This window comes from Ischnura elegans, chromosome 7, assembly GCF_921293095.1.
Source record: "Ischnura elegans chromosome 7, ioIscEleg1.1, whole genome shotgun sequence".
In the NCBI taxonomy this organism is placed as follows: Eukaryota; Metazoa; Arthropoda; class Insecta; order Odonata; family Coenagrionidae; genus Ischnura; species Ischnura elegans.
The window spans coordinates 10,060,966-10,082,209 of record NC_060252.1 but is presented as its reverse complement, the minus strand read 5'-3'; the positions used below and the strand labels follow the sequence as shown (position 1 = coordinate 10,082,209).

The window sequence follows — 21,244 nt, the reverse complement described above, 5'->3', positions numbered from 1 at the left end:
ACGCCAGTGGCTAAGAGCGTGCAGAATGCTGTTTCTGCTGCGGCCCACGTAGGTGTCTAAAATGTTCAATGACGCCGTGTCTTTCATAACGGCCTACCTGGTAGAAGTCAAGTCTATCAAATTAATATTGCAACGATCGGCATAATTTGTGAGCAATGGAGAAGATATGAAATTCAACTACATAGTAATTCGGATACAATATTGCACGAGGACATACTCCATTTGTTGAGAATCTCATTAGATCCACAGTATTTAGCTACGAGAAACGTACCGAACATAGGTGCAAAATCCAAGACGACCAAGTGCGGAAGGATTTAAAAAATATATATTGAACCATCGGAGCAGACTGCTCTCTTTTGTCCTCAGAAAGCCAGACTTACACGAAATCCGGTACAGCATTACTTCCGTTTCCTCCTATCCCTTAAAAATGAAAATGCGACACGTTCCCGCATGGTCCTTCCCATCTCCGAGCCATCCGCTCCCTTCCACGCTTCCCAATTACCCGAACGTCGACACGACGTAGCAGGACGGAGAAGATTTTTTCGGGAAATTCGTGTTCCGAACACGTCCGTTTGCATACACCATATTTCGCGCTGCGGCCCGCACTGCCATCAAAACCCCGGGGGAAGGATAACGCGAAAAATTTCACCTGACTCCCACCTCCTGCTCTACGCACACACGATCCCTAACCCATCTCCCGTATATTGCCTCCTCCCTGATTGCGACATTTTATTTTCATCATTCACGGGATGGTTTTTTTTAAATTTTATATCTTTCGAAATTGCAAAGGTTGCTCGCAGGGATCGGTAGATGTGAAGAAAGGAGTTAGAGCGTCGCGGAACTGAAACTAACCAATCCGAATATGCTTTCTTAAACATAAGTAGGGTTGTGTATTCAATGGAATTTGTGACGCTCTTTTGTGGCTATCATTGGGTATTTAGATGAGGTGACCGGTAGCATAGGTCATTTGAACCATATGGAGAGGTATTTATGACATCATTCACGAGATAGTTTATTTTTTAGATCGCTCATAACTGCAACGGTGCTCGCAGGGATCGGTAGATTTGAAGAGAGTATGTAGAGCGCTACGTTGTGTCGGGGAACTGAACTAACCATTCCAAATATTCTTTTTTAAACATAAGTAGGCATTGGATTCAATGGAATTTATGAAGCTTGTGTGCTTGTTAGTCAGTGGCGGATATACATGGGGGGCATAGAGGGGGCCGCCCGCATTGCCTAACATTGCAGAACCACAATAATAACTTTTTTACTCTAAGATGGCATCGTCTTGTATATGCGTATTATCAGTTTAAATAAAACTTTGCATGTGGCTCAATTATTTGTGCTTAGGACAAAAGAAAAGGTAGCTCAAGATATCTTTTGCGCCCCCCTTGAGTTTTTTCTGTATCCGCTATTGCTGTTAGTGGGTATTTAGATGAGGCGCCGGTAGCGTAGGTGATTTTCACCATATCGAGAGGTATTCATTGCATCATTCACGAGTTTATCTTTTAGATCATTCAAAACTGCGACGGTTGCTCTCAGGGATTGGTAGATGTGAAGAAAGGAGGTGGAGCGCTACGTTGTGTCAGGAAACTGGACCAAATATTACAAAAGTGCTGCTTTACATGCAAGTGGGTTTGAATAGAATGTGTGAAGCTTGCCTATTGGTCGATATTTAGTCGGTGTTCTCCACGCAAAACTCCACCAGGAATCGAGGGCAACCGAAGAAAGATCAGACCCATCTTCGGTATATTGCCTCATTCCTGATTGCGACGTTTTATTCTCATCATTCACGGGATAATTTTTTTAGATCTTTCATAATTTCAATGGTTCACGCAAAACTAACGCAGAGATCGGGTATACTTAGAAAAATCTCTCCCATCGTCGAGATAGAGACTTATCAGACGTGACGTGAAGCCAACACTCTAACTATCATACCACAACCCCATCCCTGCTTGTCTGTTTATTCAGCTGACAACCTCTCGCTACTCATACAATTCCCATCTCCCAAATATAGCCTTCCCAATGATTGCAACATTTTTTTAAAATTATTGCGATGCATATTTTTTCATGGTTGGGGATTTTTAACGGCTGCTCGGACAGTCAGAAAAGGGAGGTTGTGATACTGCGTAGCTGTTGTAATTTAAATTTACTCAAACATGGTTGATTATTTCGCCATTTAAAGCTCTGTACAGTTTGTCACTACGAAATGTGATAATAAACTGGTGATAGGTTATTATGAGCATAAAAATTATGATGCATAGGAACTATGAATAAGAAATCAATGTCATAAGCTGAGAATTAACAAGTGACTGAAGTTCAGCGTGTAACTACAATACCTCTAATGTATAAATTCAAAATGAAGGCAAGAGTTAAGGAAATGTTGAGCTGGAGATCTCTAAAGTCAAGGAGGAAGAAATCACGTATGAAGTGTATATAAAGCAAAAATTGGTGATAGTGCGTACAGGACCAATCAAACAGGTTGACAGGACCTAAATATCTGGTGAGGAAGAATACTGATTACTAGACAGCGCCGAGGGAATTCTCAAATACACTTAAAATATCCTACCAAGATCGGGGGATAGGGGAATGGAATGGTTTACTTCAGGAAATATTGGGGATATTCGCTATTAATTCTCGGGTATTTAAGAAGAGCTGAAAAAATGAATAGTGTGGGAGTTTTTTATTTTTATAATTTGTATTTTAGATCGGAACGGACAGTACACATCAAAACCACATTGCATTGGGCTGGGATTATAATTATATTGAAATCTGCGGAAAAACGAAACGCAAAATGATTAATGCATAGGTGCCATCTTAAAGTTCAGGGCAGTTCACAGAAGATTGATTTGTTATGGTATCCAAACTCAAACCAGTGACCTCACCTGTTATGGGTAAAATCTTAGTAATATAATGGCAACTTAATATTTTTTCAACAAACATATGACATTGATTGCGACAAACAGGAGGAAAGAACTCGCAGCAGATATGAGAAACGTTAATGTCACAGCATGATGAAAGACATGCCTAATGCCAATTTTTCGAAAGGATGTTTGACAATATTATCCTTATTCAGCTATGAAAAAAATTCTGTTGGAAACAACCAAACGCCTACATCCATAAACACGGACAGGTACGCTTGCGCAATAAATTGAGGGAATTCCCATTATTGATGGAAGAGCATAGCAACAGATGATTCCCTATTTGTCACGACCATTATTCATTTCGGCCTCGCAAAAATATCCGAATGCAATAGGATGCTTTCCTATTATTTTTTTGAATGGCCTAAATCGAAAGATTATTACTCCTGTAGTGCGCATTTCACGCTCCTAGAGTTTCGAATGACGATATCTATTTTTCGCGATTAAACTAAAAGCGCGCGACAACGCGACGGCTAAGTATGAATGATGGAAAAAAATCCATGTGACGTATTTCTGGTTCCAGCTGTCGACGTGTGAGGTGACCTTGGGGCGAGGCTTAAGTGCTGATACGAGAAGGCTGCTAGCAGGTAGCTGAGTACCCTGCTAGCAGGTAGCGCTTTCCTTAAATAAGGATTATTATTCCCCTATCAAATGAAGGAAACTTTCCGAACTTAGTTATTTTTAATGTGTGATTATTAAGAGATGTTTCCCTGAGCTCTGTGCCTTATGCATGCATTAATAATCTCAGAAAATGTAAAACTCCTATCTACTCGTATAGAAACTAGGTCTCTGTGGCGTCACGTGGAGTGAAATCGCATGGGTGCCAATTTGGCCTATTTCAAATGAGGTTAAAATTGACCGTTGCCATTCGTCTAAACTGGGATTTCTAAAACAAAATAATTTGTATATTATGAATACACTAATGGTGGGTAACAAATCACAGTCAATGCCTTTCGTTTTCTTTGATCAAGGAAACTACTCTATTGTTAAGCAAAATATGGAGTGTGGGGTTTATATTTAGACTGCAGCAATTTTCGCGAGCTCATGACAAAAAATACATACAGGATTATTTTACTGACAAGACTTTCAAAATTTGCGCTCATAAATTAAATCGGCTTGGGTTGACACTTTATATATTTATACTATAAATATAATTATGTATACTATATTCAGAGAGCCTCAGGTTAACTTACAACACATTTTTCCCAGAATTTCAGTGTGATAAGTTTTGACATTCATGTCTGAACAACACTTATACGCTGATATTATAAAAATCTAACATGGAAAACAAAGAAAAATGGAGTTTTAATGAAAATGCAAAACGATATAGTCTTTCATTTGGTCCTGGAATAGCAATTTATTTAGAGAATTCAATAGATCGACGGAAAATAAAATATTTATAACAGCGTTTATTACGGGCGTTAACACATTTAACAAAATAATGGAATACATATGCAATTCACGTCAAAATCAATCGCTATCAAATACATAACAAAGTAAGTACGATAAAAACCTCATTCAGACAGTTAAGAGTAAAATGAACCGCAAGAGTTGTTTTCAGCTTTCCACGAGTTGGTGATGTCATTAAATTTTCGGCTCATTCGTTCACTCGTTCAGGTTGTTCCGCTCATTGAGCGAAGGAATCGCTCAAAATAGTGGAAAAAATTAGAACCACGCGTGAATGATGCGAGGACAACTAAGGGTAACGGTGTAGCGAATAGCTGGAAAGATATCACCCGCTCGGCCAGAGCGCGTGGCGTCATAAAATTATCAGTGAAAGGGCGAATCAGCAATTTTTTTTAAACAAATGATTTTGATTTCGCTATATTTTCAATTGTTTACCCAAACAAAATCGTTTTACCGATGGCGTCTATAGTCTATAGTCCTTGGAATATTAAAACGAATAGTTTAATTATATGGCTAGCAAAAACACAATGCGGTGAAACCAGTGTGCAAATAAGGGAGCTTCATCGTTACTAGCGACACTGTATAATGTCGATAACAGCACTTAAGATCATACATAAACGCCCTTCTCCGGAAAAACCTTCCATCTGATATGTTTCATACAAGTGCCCTCAATGCTCCTCGAGAATTTTATTAATATCAATAGTATTTAGAAAAAAAATCTTCATCTTTTTCCATCACATCTTTTGAAAGTTATGCGAAGGGAACAAAATTCAATTAATTTCTACTTACACCAGGTAGGTTTCTATCTGCAATCAAAAATACCGCCTCTCGTCAAACTATCCTGTATTATATTCCAAGCAACCGACTGCAAAAGTAATGAGATCAAAGTCATTAATTACATTGTTTGGGAGATTAAAATGTTTCAACAGAATTTCCTCATTTTATAAATTCCATTTCCGAGCGGCATAGGTCATAATTCCAGGTTCATTTTGCCGCGAGACAGGTCGACAAGCGCACGACCGAACAATTGGCCGGTAGAGCATTGTAATCCCGTTCATAACAATAGCCCATTACAGCACCTAATAACGGAAGTGAGAACCGATTTATAAGCATAAGGACAAAACAGCTTTGTTCGGAAACATGGGAACGGCGCGCACTGCGTTGCACGATATTATCTCATTACGACCGCGAATGTGCTTTTATCGGGCCTAATATATGAGCACTGATTATGAATGCATTTTTAAGGTCAACCGACCCGACCAGACGTACGTGCGCGTATACCGCGTATTCCGTTCGACCGTGCAAATTTCCTTGACAGGGGTAATTGCGCGAAAAGCAAGAATACAGTGCAGAAAGTTTCATGTATTTAATGGGTTGTGACGTATTAGAATGGACTCGGCTTCCCTGTGAGATTGGCTTATCAGGCGTCATGACACTGCTGTGATTTATCACCTCATTTCCAGTAATGTGGAGTTATACAACTGTATTCAAGGTCATATCGCTGCGTGTTCAAAAATATATGAAATGAGAAACGGTCCCATTGATACGCTACACTAAGTTTTTGTGAACGATTACATTAATTATACTTGTTTTTTTTTTATATTGAGTATTTTTAAGATAAGTTTTCTATATTAAGCGGTTTTGTTTGGAATAAAATTGAACGATATTTAGGGGCGATTTTAACCCTCAAAATTGAATGCTATGACAAATTAATTTCGGTACAGAAAGAAAACAGGTTGATAGGACCTAATTATTTTATATTTCTAAAGAAAGGTTTTTTAAAACAATTTACAAATGATACCTTCAGTTATCCTCTAAAGATGCATAATTTTCTCGCTAATCCGCAATGAATCTCTGAAATGTAACGCTTGAAAAACAAAAACTATCCATTAAGAAGGCGCATCTCGGTTCGCATTGGTTGCCTAGGTAACATAATAAAATAATCTTCTTTGTTGTGTTGTAAGCTACTATTCCACAATTTACAGTTTTTCTTGAAAAAAATGCAATTAATCAAATTATATACGAAAAACGCTATTTTTTTCGACGAAAAACTGTAAATTTTAATAAAGAATAAGTCGAAAAATATTAATTTTACGAAAAATATGTTGATTATATGTTTTACTTAGAATTAAATTCTTCATCGATTCTTATGGTCAAAATATAATAAAAAATGTCCCACCCCATGAAAACCACCCCCAGGGTAAAAGCGCCCGTCGGTATGATTTCGATCCTTGGTCTAATCCCTACCTAATGCCAAACTTTCAACCGAATCGATACAGTTCAAATAAATTTCAAGCCAAAGTGCTTCATTTCCTGGACTATTAGTGGCGATTTTATCTCTCAAAATTGAATGCTACGACGACTTAATATTGGTAAAGCATATTCATCCGGGAACAAATATCGTTTAGGGGGTTGTTTAAAAACGCAAAATAAATCATTAATAGGAATATTTATCATTTTTCTCTTTTATTGTAAAATTGACGAAAAAATGAAGGACACTAATTCCTATGCCGTCTTCCAATTCTATGATTAACTCATATCTGCGCCATTATAATTTTAACTGCCTTCTTTCGAAATACTTATTATTACGTAAAACATACCTCAAAATAGTAATATAGCTGTTTACTCTCGAATGATTGACTGACCGCTAGAGCTACGCAGTTAAATAAATACCAACATCGACGGAAAACTCCGAAAATGTACTTCAACTATGATTCCAATCTTAGCACGTTTTTTTCCGATTGTTTTACGTTAAATCCGCCTTCGATGCTACGGACACTGCAAACCCCTTCAGAAGGCGTACGACAGAGGACGTAGGATAATCCTTTCAGCATTCAAGCTAATAAGTTGATGGCACCAAACAATAATTAACACAAAATATCTGCTGGAGAGAACATCACAAATGTGTGGTGCAATGGTAGCACTTGTTTTCATAAGTTTTTCCCACCTGATGCTGGCGGCGTGGTGTCGCGTCGTGGGGAAGGTGTCGTCGATATAAGAAGTACCGAATAAATTTCTGTGTGTTAAAATATAGTTGCTTTTATCATTGTTTCGAAATTATCTTCCACCAGGTTACTCCTGAATTTATTGAATTCAAAACGCAATTCATTTGCATTTTTTTTACATACTTTACATTCCTTTTGAGCTCGAACAAACTTTCCATTCCGACTACAGGAGAAAATTGAATAACGCTTCCATTCCAGAATGAAACCACATCATGTCATCAAATTGCAGCCATGCTGTCCGAGAGAGAGAGGCGAATCACTCCGGCTCCCATCTTACACTTAGCCATCATCCGGGAGTGAACCCGCATCCAGCCTCGACTGTTTTTGACAGCTGCCGTCTCTGACAACCAGCCCAGTAGGAATGCGTTCCGCAATCTACCTTCAAACCCCGGAGTCAGTCAAAGGGCATGGCGTGAATTGGAAGCTTGTCTAAACAAAAAATAAGCACTGCCCAACTAAAAAAGGGGAGGAGGAGAGTGGTACCACCGAAAACGAGAACAATTCACTGGCAGACACCGAACCAGGACCGTATTCTATTACGCAGTGGCTCAAACAGCTTCCCAGCGCCACTAACGCCCTTGGACGAAATTTGAATCACTCTATTTTTATATGCCATTATAAAGCGGCACCTAGACGATCAATATTATTGTACAATATTTTGGTTTGTGCAATATAACTGATGGACTGTGGGCAAATATTGACAGATTGTATAATATATTGTGTGATTTTCAAAATATTGAGAATATATTGTGCAAACCGGACAATATTGCGTCATCTGTTGGCAACATTGCGGAATATTTTGTCAGCTGATCTCGAGCGGTCGTTTAAACTTGTCTTCTCAACCACGCGTTATTATAATGGTGACAAGAAAGGCGAAAGAAATTTTATGGCTAAAGTTATTGAGGTGCGTCGTGGTCTTCCGGCCCTTTGGGATATGGAGTGCAAATTTTACAATAATTGTGCGAAAAAGGAAGAGCAGTAAGATGCGCTGCCAGAAAAGTACCGCGAAGAATACCCTAATGCTGAGAAACAAGAATTGGTAAAAAATAAATTCTTGATGAACAAACTTCCGGAAGACGGACCCGTAATGCGAAGAGAAGAACAGAGGATGAATATGGTGATAAAATGTCGTGGGTGAACTTCTCCCAATCCCAAACAATTATCACGCATCACAATTCACTTTCACTCAACATGTTGACTTCATAAAATTCTGGCAGGCACTGTTTGGACAATGTGGTTGTAAGCCTCTGCTCGCAATTGCGCAATATATTGCATAAACTTCTATATCGCCACCATGGTACAATCTTTTCTGGTACGATAAAACCTTTTGCCTAGACCAAAATACTGTGCAATAATATTAACCGTTTAGGGACCGCCGTCAAAATATTGTGCAATCTACCTTGCATATTGCTATTGAACGTCTATGGGTGGCTTAAGGCATCGCACATGAGGCAGGGCTCCATGGTTAAAAGTGCATTTTTTCATGTTTTGAATTACCGATTCGTAAAAATAATTACTTAGAAGACGTATTTTTATTCACCTTTCAATATAGCCCAGTAGATAAGAAATTATAGCTATGGCTATGTTATGGCTCATACACTTTGTCATAAATTCTATAGAAAATAAATTCCACAAAGAAAAAAATCGTGGAAGATAAGCGTTGCAAATCATTTCGATCATTAGTACAATGCTTTAAATAGCATAAAAAATAGAGAAAATCAAATTCAGTCATAGAGTCATTGAATATATTTAATTGAATAAAATATTACAGATAATATCACGTTAACCAAATTACAAGCTAATGCCTCAATGCCTCAACCAACTATAAAGAGTAATTTAAAAAAATGATGGACTATAAGCTGATAGAAAAGTTCATTTGATACAAAATATAAGTGGCTCGTCTGAATTTTTCGAGAAACTATTTAACACATCATACATTATTCAGAACTTAAGAAACTCTTAAATTAATTTATAAGACATTTGTTAGTAGAAGTACCCCGACCTGATACTGAGGAAACTGCATATTTCAAGTCAAAAAAACATGACTCTAGTATTATACCACTGCAATAAAACTAAATTATATCACGACTTAAAATAGCACGAACTATAAATATAATGAACATTTGACGAAAAAATGATACCCACCAAAAACTTATATCCTTCTGAACCCAAAATATACTAATAATTTACTACACTCTAAACACACGTGTGATAAAGGCCCTTCACAAACAATGTAAAGGAAAAAAAGGCCGTTTTTTTGAAGCAGTTTGAAGTTTCTATGGCACATTGACAAAATGTGTGTTGTAAAGGAACTTTTCTACCCTTCCCACACCTTCCCTCTACTCTCAACTCTCCTCAAATTCAAACCGAAATTATTAAGCACTTAGTCCACGAGAATGTGGTCCAATAATAGGGTAGTTTCCTTTATCAAAGAAAACGAAAGGTATTATCGTTACCCAACAGTAGTTTATTCATAATATACAAATTATTTCGTTTTAGAAATACCGGTTTAGACGAATGGCAATGGTCCATTTTTATCCTCATTTGAAAAAGGCCAGATTGGCGCCCACGCGATGCCACTCCACGTGACGTCACAGGGACCTAGTTTCTATACGAGTAGATAGGAGTTATACTTTGTCTGAGATTACCAATGCATGCATGAGGCACAGAGCTCAGGGAAACATGTCTTAATAATCACCTATTTAACTGCCTAAGGTCGGAAAGTTTTCTTCGTTTGATAAGGTATTAATAATCCTTATTTAAGCCAAGCGTTACCTGCTAGCAGGGTACTCTGCTACCCGCTAGCAGCCTGCGTCGTATCAGCGCTCAAAGCCTCGCCCCAAGGTCATTGCACTTGCGGCAGCGGGAACCAGAACGACGTCACACGGAGTTTTCCCAGCATTCATACTTAGCCGTCGCGTTTTCACGCGCACTAAAAATTTTCACTTTTCATTTAATTGCGAAAAATAGATATCGTCATTAAAAAATCTAAAAGCGTGAAATACGTACTCCAGGAATAATAATCTTTCGATTTAGGCAATAAAAATAATAGGAACCCTATTCTTTTGCCCAATTTTTCTGACCCTCCCCTTTCACCTCTAAAAACGGCATAAATATGCTCGCATCATGTGCAGTTCTATCTTGAAAAATGACATAGTAACTCGAAACCTAGGTCGTTTGATAATAATAAATTATGTGGAACATGCAAAAGTTTTTCTGCCACTACGATACCTGTCGTCCTGTATTTCCACGCACCAATTGGGAAATTCGAAACACACGGAGAGGACGGACTCCATCTATCCACCGCTATTTGCCCCTCGCCATCATCCTACGCAGCCCCTACATTCGGGAACGCAAGGAAAACGAAAAAAACTGAAGGGGAAAGAAGCGTGAGCAAGTAAGCACTGCAAATTTGTTTTCGGCCGTGGCGTCTTGCATAGTTGATAGTGGGTCCCTTCTCAACCCCAGGTCGCTGGACGAGGGAAGGGATGATGGTGGCTGTTAAGGTTGAACGTATCCGCGGGGCTGATGGGAAAAAAATATGAACGAGGGTGGGCAGCCGTATCAATTAGGGTCAAATAAACAGATCGATGGAGTCATGTTGCAGGCGATCGAGAGGCACCGTTTCCCGTCGGCACGGCACGGAGGCCAGTGCAATCTCGGCCTCGCCAGAATACATTTGAGCGTCCCTATTCGGCCTCAGGCTTTCCATTGCCGATTCCGTGGCTCAAGTGGCGTCAAAACCAACACAAACCCTGGAGTTCATTTATAGCAAATGACGAGTCTGCCTCCAATACGCACGCGATGCTTTAGATCTTCCGGACTAAATATTAACCCCCCCCCCCCACCCCGAGGAAAAAGTAGTACATCATTTTGAATGTGTTTCCATAGCTTGCACATAAATAGCTGTAATTAAAGCACTGCAGGAACAAGTGACTTTGTACGCAGTCACGCGTACGGGTGCAAAGTTAAATACACCAAAGGACGAAGTTCGCCATGAAAAAATATTTGACTTGACCAGGATATATTAATATTATTTTTATAATATTTTTCAAATATTTTTTCATGGCGAATGTCATCCTTTGGTATATTTAACTTTGCACCCGTGCGCGTGACTGCGTACAAAGTAACCTGTTCCTGCAGCACTTTGAAATTCGTCGTCGCAGACCAGCGGCAAAATAAGGGTTTTTCACCCCGACAGTGGCTTAGTAAGCACGACCCTCGCCACATGTGCCACAGTGTGGACTTGTGACGTCAACATCTTGTTCGGGAAAACCCATCCCGCAGTTCGCCCTGAGAAAATGGCTTGGTGGTATGACTGGTTAGCACGTCTAACCGGCAAACGGGAGATCCAAGTTCGAATCCCGACTAAGTCAAATATTTTTTCATGGCGAACTTCAGCCTTTGGTGTATTTAACTGTAATTACACTACTTTATCCTTTCATATTGCGGTGTTCGCGTAGCAATGCCATATAAACCAAGAGGAGGAGACGGAAAGGAATACGAAACTCAAAGTGGAAGAAGACTGCGGTGCTGTCATGTGTTCCTACACTTTCCTTTCCCTTCTGAATTTAATTTTTATAACAACGCTTGCGGCGTTGAGTGAATGAATCACGTTTGGGGTATATAGGCTCATTTCAGTGGGCCCTGGAATACATATTCCTGTCACTTTTTGACTATTGTGTGAGCGTGTAACTCTTTGCTTTCGCAATTGCGTCCTCGTCCTATTCTTCTTTCGTTGCTGAGTGGTGAGCAACCCCAGTGACATCTATTGGCGACTCTATTGGACCCAAGTGAAAAAGGTTTTACGGAAACCACTGCAACTCTTAAGAGTCCTGGTAGCGTGGTAACTGGTAGAGCATTCGCCCAGTAAGCAAAAATCTCGCTAGCATAGTAGTATCAAAAAACATCCTTAAACTAAGGAATATCTCTTAATATAAAGTATACGATATTATGAAGAATGCCCACTTATGTGATAGCAGCAGCACTTATGTAGATAGATGCGTATAATATTATAACATTAAGTATGAGTGAGCACAAAACATTTCAGGCCGCAAATATTAAAAGGAGTGATTGCAGATTTAGTCAGATATGAGGATCCTCAAAATAGAGAACCACCTCTTAAACGTGAGTGTTAAGAATAACTTAAGTTAGCCTCTTAAACTTAAGTCTTCCACTACCATTTCCCTCTCCTCACCCACCACTTTCAGCACTTTGTCGCTCCTCCTCCTCACCGTCAAATTTACTATCTCCATTCATCCTGAAGGCCTCCAGTCTTTTCTCGTCATCCTTCCTAAGTGTCGATATTTCCGCACTATGAAGCACTATCCTCCAGATCAGACTCTTCACTACCCTCTTCTTCACACTCACACATGACGATAAAAATAAAAAAATTATGTAGACAATGCAAACGAACGCTATCACTTAGAGAAATCCAATATTATTGAGAAGTAATAATCCCCAGCCTCGTATTCAGAGAAACATAATTTCAAGAAATTCTGCAAACCCTAGCGTCGCATTTTAAACTTTCTCGCCTCACGGTGGAGAGAGGTTCAATATTTTACCTCCAACAGAAATAGAGACGCCAGATTTCACAAATAGTTTTTAAAAAGTAAAACAATTAACTTTGAGTTTTCGGATACATTGGGTGAATTTTTAAGGAGAGTTTGTGAGGTTCGTAACATGTGATGGGCACCCACACTGGCCGTCGAAACTGACGGGAGGATTTTTTAAGCATTTGTAAGTGTACAAACGCATGAAGAACTGGAGAAGAGAAGTACCTACTTGAAAGTAGTTCTGCGGGCTGATTTTCCGGGAGTGTAAAATTTAACTGCAAAATATTTCACCTCGCGCAAATGAATGAGTGAAGATGTTGCACACGCTCACGGTATTAATTGATGCCGCGTGCATAGTAATTAATGCCTCCCTCCAAAGTGGTATGTCATTACTAAGGCACTTAATGATATGTAACATTTAATAGAAATGAGCCTCGTAAAAATAAAAAGTAAAAATTCCTCAAAAATCACCAAATGCTATCAGAAGCTTAACATTAATATCTTCAACGATGTGCATGTGAGGTGCATGGCGAAATGATAGGTATATATAAAAAAATTACAATCTATCCAAAGATAGAAAAAATATTGAAAATTAAGATTCTAAATGAGCTGTTATCGATATAAATCATTGTAGAAGTAAAATAATGTCCCTGTCCATTATTTCCCGAAATACATTCAAATATTCCAGTCTTACATGTTCAAAAATTGAATTGAGCATTTAAACGCAAAATTTAGTCGCATCCTTCTCCGGTTTATCATGGTTAAAACATGGAACTACCACTACCTGGATTTTTAAATGAATTCATGCATAAATTAAAAAAAAAACTTTGAAAATATTTTTAGGGAAGTAGATTACAAGGAGAAATGACATTTTAATACGAAATAAGTATAAGAATTAGGTATAGGAATTATGAAGTCAGTAATGTGATCCAACGACTTCAAGAATTATAGCTGAAATACATTACAATATATCGCTGTCAATACCAATTAGTATTAAAATACATATATTATACGATAAGATGAATTAAATCTTATGGAAGAAGGAATATGAAGACAGTCCTGGTCACGAAAAGGTAAAAAATGTACAAATATCAAATAAAATATTATATGGAATAAATATGATTGACTAAGTGGAAAGCAATATCTCTTCTTACCGTAAACATTGAGACGAGCAGCGTGCTTAGCTTCCCCCAAGGTGTTAGCAGCAGTACAGCTGTAGAGTCCACCATCTTCAGCTCTGACCAATGAGATATTCACGTGGCTAACAACATCGCCCGAAGAATCCAAGTACTGTCCGATGGCGAACCTGGCGATAGAATAAAAAAAACGTGAAATATTACTGAATGGTATGCTATCTGGGGAGGCAACTGACTGCTAATGTCATCCGCACCATGATGGCTGGGTAAGAAGGATAAAGGGAAAACCGGCATCGGAATAAGCCTACTCCGAGCAACAGACGCCCTCAGAGGACCAAAGCACTCAAAAAGGGGTCGAGCAGTATCTGAAAAATGTCCACCACCGCCGAGGTTTGAACCCGGGCCCCCGGAGAGGGAAGCCTACTTTTAAGCTATAAAAACCAACTCGATTCCTAATATATTTTAGCGAATTTAACGATTATACCCATTGAAATACAAATAGCAGAAGTGAACGATGAATGAAGACATTAAAATGGTTTTATAAAAATACATAAAAGAGATATTTTTCCGCGGCAGAGTTGAATTTCAAGCGCGAGGAATTAAATCGAATCGAATCTAAATGAAAAACCCGAAAATATGAGCTTACGAAATTGAGGCAGAAAGAATTACTGAATTGAAATCACCCGCGCAAACGTGAAAGAGCATATTTGGAAATGAATCTACGTGCCCGAGTTGTACCGAATTGATTACCAGATTGAAGTTTTAAAGTCTCGAGCCAGAAAAAACAACATCCCATTCATCCAATAAATGTTTTTGGGAACTAAGTAATTGCTACAAATTTTTCATAAAACCTGCATTGTTGATTTTCGGAGTTCATAAATGTGGAGAGCGGTCGTAATTATTCATGAAAACCAATTAATCACAGGAGAGTCATGACTTATTAAGAGCACTGGATGATTTTAGACATACATGAAGTACAATTTACTTAATTGGGCGACAAAATGTTTGATTGAAACGCGAGGCAATGTCAAATAGATTTCATGGTTGAACCCCTGGATACGAGTTTGAAATCGCGCGGGATTTCCATTGTTGAATATACGTACGCATAAATAAGCTTAATTATAACAATTATGGACATAATTTCTTTAACCTTAAAATGTAATTGTTCATTCTATAATATGAATGGGTAACTTAAATTGCCTTGTCTGATATTCCAATAAAGAAATGAAAGGATTCCATATCTGATTCGGAGGAAAGTATGACGATTAATTTCTCTACCATTTCCTTAAATTTTTTAAAAACTCTAACCTTAAATAAAGATTGTAAAATGGAATTTTTATTGATATAGCTATTGCATTAGACTTTGCAAAGGAGAATGCCGATATCAAATATAAACTATGGCCATCGCTTATTTAGATAATACTAATTGCAAGTTGCATCAGGTGCCCTTGGATAAGATAAGGATCAATTTCCTAATTTCATTGTTGGATAAAAGCAGCACATACGTTCAGAAATGTAATTAAAATATTCCAATTCAAATCAAATGTGATAATTCCACCATATTTCAGACTTGCCTGGTTCCAGATTAAATTTGATTTGGTATCGAACAGACGTAATCTGATATAGATCAGTTTAGGTTCCCAAAGTGGGCTTGAATTAACGTTGATCAGATCTGGTCAGGTAAGATGAAGAACGTCCACGATACTGCTTTCGAAAAGACACCAATATCCAATTTTTTTATTGAAATTTAATGACGAGGAATAATACTTGTTTCTGTAAAGTTGATTTGATTGAAACAAAATTATCCATAAGAGCTAGATAATTTAGGCACAAACATTATCTATTTTTTGGGATAACGTTTCGAGCACTCACTATAAGCGTTTACGTTGGGTTATAACTAATTGCCTAAACGCTTCACACAACTAGATATCATATTAGTAAATAATTTTGGAATAGAAAGACATTGGGGCAAGTTGATGGTTCTCAGGAAATATTTAAGATCGTTGGCACAAACTGAGGCAAAATAAAATCGATAGAAATCAAATAAAAATATACGACTTTTAGAATTGCTTATTTAAGATACAGCTGAGTGAATATTGATACATAATCAACTTTCGTTACGTTCTATGGGATGTTCGAAGGTCTATTATTGAACAGTTGTGCGATGAAAAATTCACATCTAAATACCATTGAAAACGTTCCCAATAAATTTTATGATCACAAACAGCACGAAGTTCCATAAATACCGCAACATTGCTACCAATCAATAGGCAATTAGAGCAAGTGAAATTTGTAACATGAAATGGCAATAGAATATATATTTTCACTAAAAACGTATAGGAATCCTCAAAAAGCGTCAACGTATCACGAAAAAACTGCCTCTTCATTCTTTAAAGCGCTCCTAAACAAACTTACCACCATTTTTCCTGCCATATCTCTACCAGAAATCAGAAACCACACGTTGATATACCTATGTTCGCGTCTATAAAAACTGGAATGATATTGCTGGAGTAAATTTAAACCAACCAAAGCAAAATATTTTTCTACCAATTAGACTTTGGCGCATAAGAGAAAAAACTTCCATCCATATCCGAGTTCAAATGGAAATAAACACGCACGATACATCAGCTTTTCTCCTGAGCATTCGCAGCAAGACAGCAGGGATATCCATGTTCATTTCTTTAAAAACAGAATAATGTTAGTGGAGTGAATTAAAGTGCACAAATTCAACCAATGCGACACGCGTGTTTGAAAAAGAAAAGAAAGAAAAACCCTCCACTTAAGCCCGAACTGAAATGAAGACGAAAACGCGTCGTAATTGAGTAACACGCGCGCGGGAGGCGTACCGCGCATCCTTGGCTGCATATCACACAGGGCCCGGGTACCAGTAGCACGACGTAAAAGAAAAAGGCGGGAAAAACACCACAGACACCAAGTTACTCGCTAGAACCGTTCCCGTAAAATGGATTTGCAGCGCCACCGTCGCGGAGTTAACTAATTCAGACACGGCGCGAAGAGTGATAGAAAGACGAAACGCGCCCCGGTTAGTTGGATGCATGTATGTTTGCAGAAAAAAAATAAAGCAAAACAAAAAAGGAACGAAAGGACAAAAAGCGTGCGCGCGCGGTTCGGATTAATCAGGACAAATAGGCGAAGCGAGGAGGGCAATAATCCGATTGGTGAAGAGAGTGCGAAACTGAAAGAGGCCAACAGGAAGGGAAAGGCATAGAAGGAGTTGGGACGGTTTCGATCGTAGATGAATTCATTATAATGAGGTTTTACTAGCGAAAATTTTACTGCGTCCGAACGAAATCATTTTTATTTAGATATTATGGCATATCTTTATGCTCAGGAATAGATGGTCAGTTCTTTGATTTGCCACCACAAATCAGTACGTGAATTTTCATTTCTAAATCAGTCAATGAAAACTAATGGTGATTCCTTTCGATTGGCTTGCCATAATTTTATTTCATACCACATTTTGTTCATGTCTAAGGTAACTTCGAGCAAGTAAACGCTAGCTGTAGCATACTTTTTAGAACGAACCGCATTTTTAGTTAAAAAAACACTTCATTTTTTTAGCGGAAGACCACGTATGGGATTATCACTTGGCATGGAAAATGGATAAAATAAATCAGATTTTTGAAAGTAGAACGGGGGGATATTAAATAAAACAGTTCTTATAAATATGGAGAGCGGAATATTTATTCGATAACTGTGGGCTTTTTAGGTATTTCTTTAAAAACATGATGAGCAGAAATTCGCAGGCGTCAAAGTAGGAGAACTGGGTACAACACTAAAGAGAGGCGACCTGACGGAAAGTTTACGGAAATATTTGCCACTTCGCTGTGCAAGGTAAGGCTTACATTAAAAGAGCCATTGAATTCACCTCAAATTTACAATTTCCGACGTGCTGACGGTAATTTAAGGAAGATGCAACGACGATGATTTCCTCAGTTGCGCAAAATCCACAACTGGCACCTGCATTGCATTCTCTGGTTCAATGATTAAGTTATTTCACATTAGAACAAAAAATGTCATTTTAAAGGTCACATCATTTCAAGTCATACATGGAAATTTGTGTTCGCAGGTAGATAACGTTATTGGTGAAAGTAATACCATTTCAGAACGTTAGGATAAGACTTTTTTCAACGAGAAACACAAGATACTGATTACAGAAACAAAAGGTGACTCAAAAGCATGTAAATTATTTCGCGATCATCTAAAATTTCAACATGCTATGGGTCAGTGAAAAATGTAATATCGACGTAAAAAATGAAAATTCAGGGGAAAAACTTTGCATTAAAGTGCACAGACAATGGTGAAAAAAATATTTTTTTGTAACTGAGCAAAAATGATATCCTGGAACATCAATTTATAACTTTGTGCTTACTTCTGGTTAAATAACAAAAAACTAAGGTAATGGCGCATTCTGTCGCCTGCTTTGGATTCCACGAACCAGCTAGTTTAGAGTGCCAATACTTGGGTACACGATAAATAACTTTGCTAAACAGAACCATCGAATCTTTTTCTGTATATATTTTTAAGGACCGAATTATTACAATTTTCTTCACATCACCTTACAATATTTGAGTTATTTTATCATATTTTCATACTAAGTCATTATTCAATATATGGTCAAACGATAAATGAAGAAACACAGATGTTTTACAGTAAATACGTGGTTCTCTTTCCGATAGAAGAATGCATCCAGTGACAAATCCTATGCAGAAAAAAACTACGCAACCTAAATATATATTTCAATCTTTATGTTTCTTATTTTCTTTTGACTCATAAAAATGGAAATTATTCCAATTGCACCGCCATAAAATTCACTGAAACATCTAGATATTATAATATGATTCAAATATTACAGGGCAATGTGTTGTATGAAGTGTTGCATTTTTTATGGGGCAACCGAAAACAAAATATATTTTTGCGGGAGATAATAAATGCTCATGGGAATTTTCGGTCGGATTACGTGGAAAGATACAACTCATGAACATGCAAAGCGGCGGTTGTCACGAATGGAGGGGAGAGGTGGAAGTTGAGATGAAATCCTTCTGGGAAATAAACGCACGCCTCCGTATTCGAGGATTACACTTGCGGTCCCCTTCCACGGGATACGTCACAGGGTACTGTCTGAGGGAGAGAGAGGGAACACGAGGCTGCTGAAGGGAAAAGCAAAAAAAAGAAAAAAAAATCGGACAAGCCCTGATTTGGGAGTAGGTACCTACTATAAGTTCACTCTTTTTTCCCCCACAATGTGCGGATATCCAGAAGCACCAAAAAGGGGATCCAATTTTCCAGAAATAAGTTCCCGAGAATAAAAAAAAGAAAGAGGGGAGGCGAAATTTCGTCAAGAGACGGGGACGGACGCTGTTACGCCCTCATCCCCCCTCAAGGGAGCACTCTTCGGCACTGAGACTTGACAGCGTTGTTAAGGGGTTGTATACGTGCAGAATGAAATCCAGGTCGCCGTTTCTCTCGCCTCCGAGATTAGAGCAATTAAAGCACGCGCGGAGAGCATTGATGCTCATTCCGAGAATTAGGACAATCATTAGCGAGTGAGTGAGTGTGTGTGTGTGAGCGAGCGTCCTCCATGGCCGCAGAGCAGACGAAAATAAACGAATAAGTGTTGATTAGTAGCTAGCATGTTGAAGTACGGAGGACATGCTGGTGCCACCATATCACCCGGCCAAAAATTCTCTTGATTAAAATTGAATCTTTTAAAAATCTCCGATACGTTTGGAAAAAATCAAATAACAAAGAACTTTAAGAGGGGACTTGGAATATCTTGTGATATACTACTCCAGATGTTATCCAAAAATTGAATGAGAATCCCAAAAAATCCCAAAACGAGAAACAACTACGGTCTTGGCAAAGAAGAGGACAGGAAATGAGCTTGCAGCAAATTTCGCTGTAGGTGGACACTGGCTCAAAAGAATGCCAACCTTTAAATAATTAGGCTCATTGATGCTGGAAAATGCTGAAAATGGGGTTGAAATGAAAGGGAGAGTAAATATTTGGTACAACACTCCTTAAAACCCCAAAGTTTATTTAATATATAGTTATTAATTCTGGGAACCAAAGAAAGGTTTTACCAAATAGTTCTTCGACCAGTGGTCCTATTAGGCTACAAAATCTTGTCATGAAAACCGGCATTGGCATTGCTATTGGCCATTGGCCTTAACATATAGGCGAGGAAAATCTGCAAAGAATCTACGGACCCATCCAGGATAACAACTCTTGGCGTATACGCACTAATGCAAAGCTATACAGGTTGTACGTCAAATCTAATCTGGCAAGTGAAGTCAAGTGTGTCAGACTGAAGTGGCTTGAACATCTCGAATGAATGCCAGAAAATAAGGGAGTACGGAGGACAATTAGTTAGAGGTTAGAGGAGAGATGACTCCTGGGGCGAATCGTGATTACATGATGTGGAAGATGACCTATTGCAAATTGGAGTTAGAAGATTGCGACAATAAGTTATTCAAGAGAGATCCCTAGAGAAGAAAGCCATTTGGTAAGGTTGGTCCATTTGACAAGGTATAATTAACTCTTGGAAGGTAGTTATCTAAAAATCTACGGTGCCTGCAGTATTGTCCTCCCTTTCCTATTGTAAACCACACGGAATCAAAATATTATATAATTAGCCGTAAACAGATACCCGAGTCTTGAAAAGAGATCGAAGCTACGATCTGGGTGGAAATTTATGTAAAATGTCGTTTTTCTCAATTCACTCGTGCACTCTGCATGAAAATGGAGCCGCCATTTTGCGACATTATACCACATCAATACAAACAAAATATATTTACAAATCATGGAAAATGAAGAAAAGTTACCGTATTTCTGGAATACAATTTTTTTTTACTTCATTGACATCCTTCCAAAACTCTACCAGCAGCTAAGTTTTTCGAAGAAAAATGAGATCGGGCGTGTTTTAGGAAATTTGGTCGTGTTTGATCCTCTGTATGTTAGCAACGGATACGATCTATGAAAAACGACTTATTGTTTCATGATCATCAATTATTTTTGGGCATATTCGTCAAGTTTCGAGTCTCTACCTCAAAAAACGCTATTTTGGACTTTTGTCCGGCGTTTTCCGATTTCGGACCATTGCGCGGCGGTGGCAGAGAGTTTTCAGAGAGTGCCCGATAACTGCATGAACGTTGTGTGGAGGACATTTCAAGCGCAAAACTTCGTCCGTCAAATGGGAC

The 21,244-nt window shown here is 38.4% G+C and overlaps 1 protein-coding gene across 3 annotated transcripts in view; it reads right to left on the bottom strand.

The window, feature by feature from the left end:
• Positions 1-21,244, bottom strand: part of LOC124162188 (Down syndrome cell adhesion molecule-like protein Dscam2) — an 833,647-nt gene that overhangs the window by 94,423 nt on the left and 717,980 nt on the right. For all 3 annotated transcript variants that reach the window (XM_046538622.1, XM_046538623.1, XM_046538624.1), the window contains exon 11: positions 14,043-14,194. In XM_046538622.1, the coding sequence (XP_046394578.1) occupies positions 14,043-14,194 (152 nt within the window). The remainder of the gene's footprint in view (positions 1-14,042; positions 14,195-21,244) is intronic.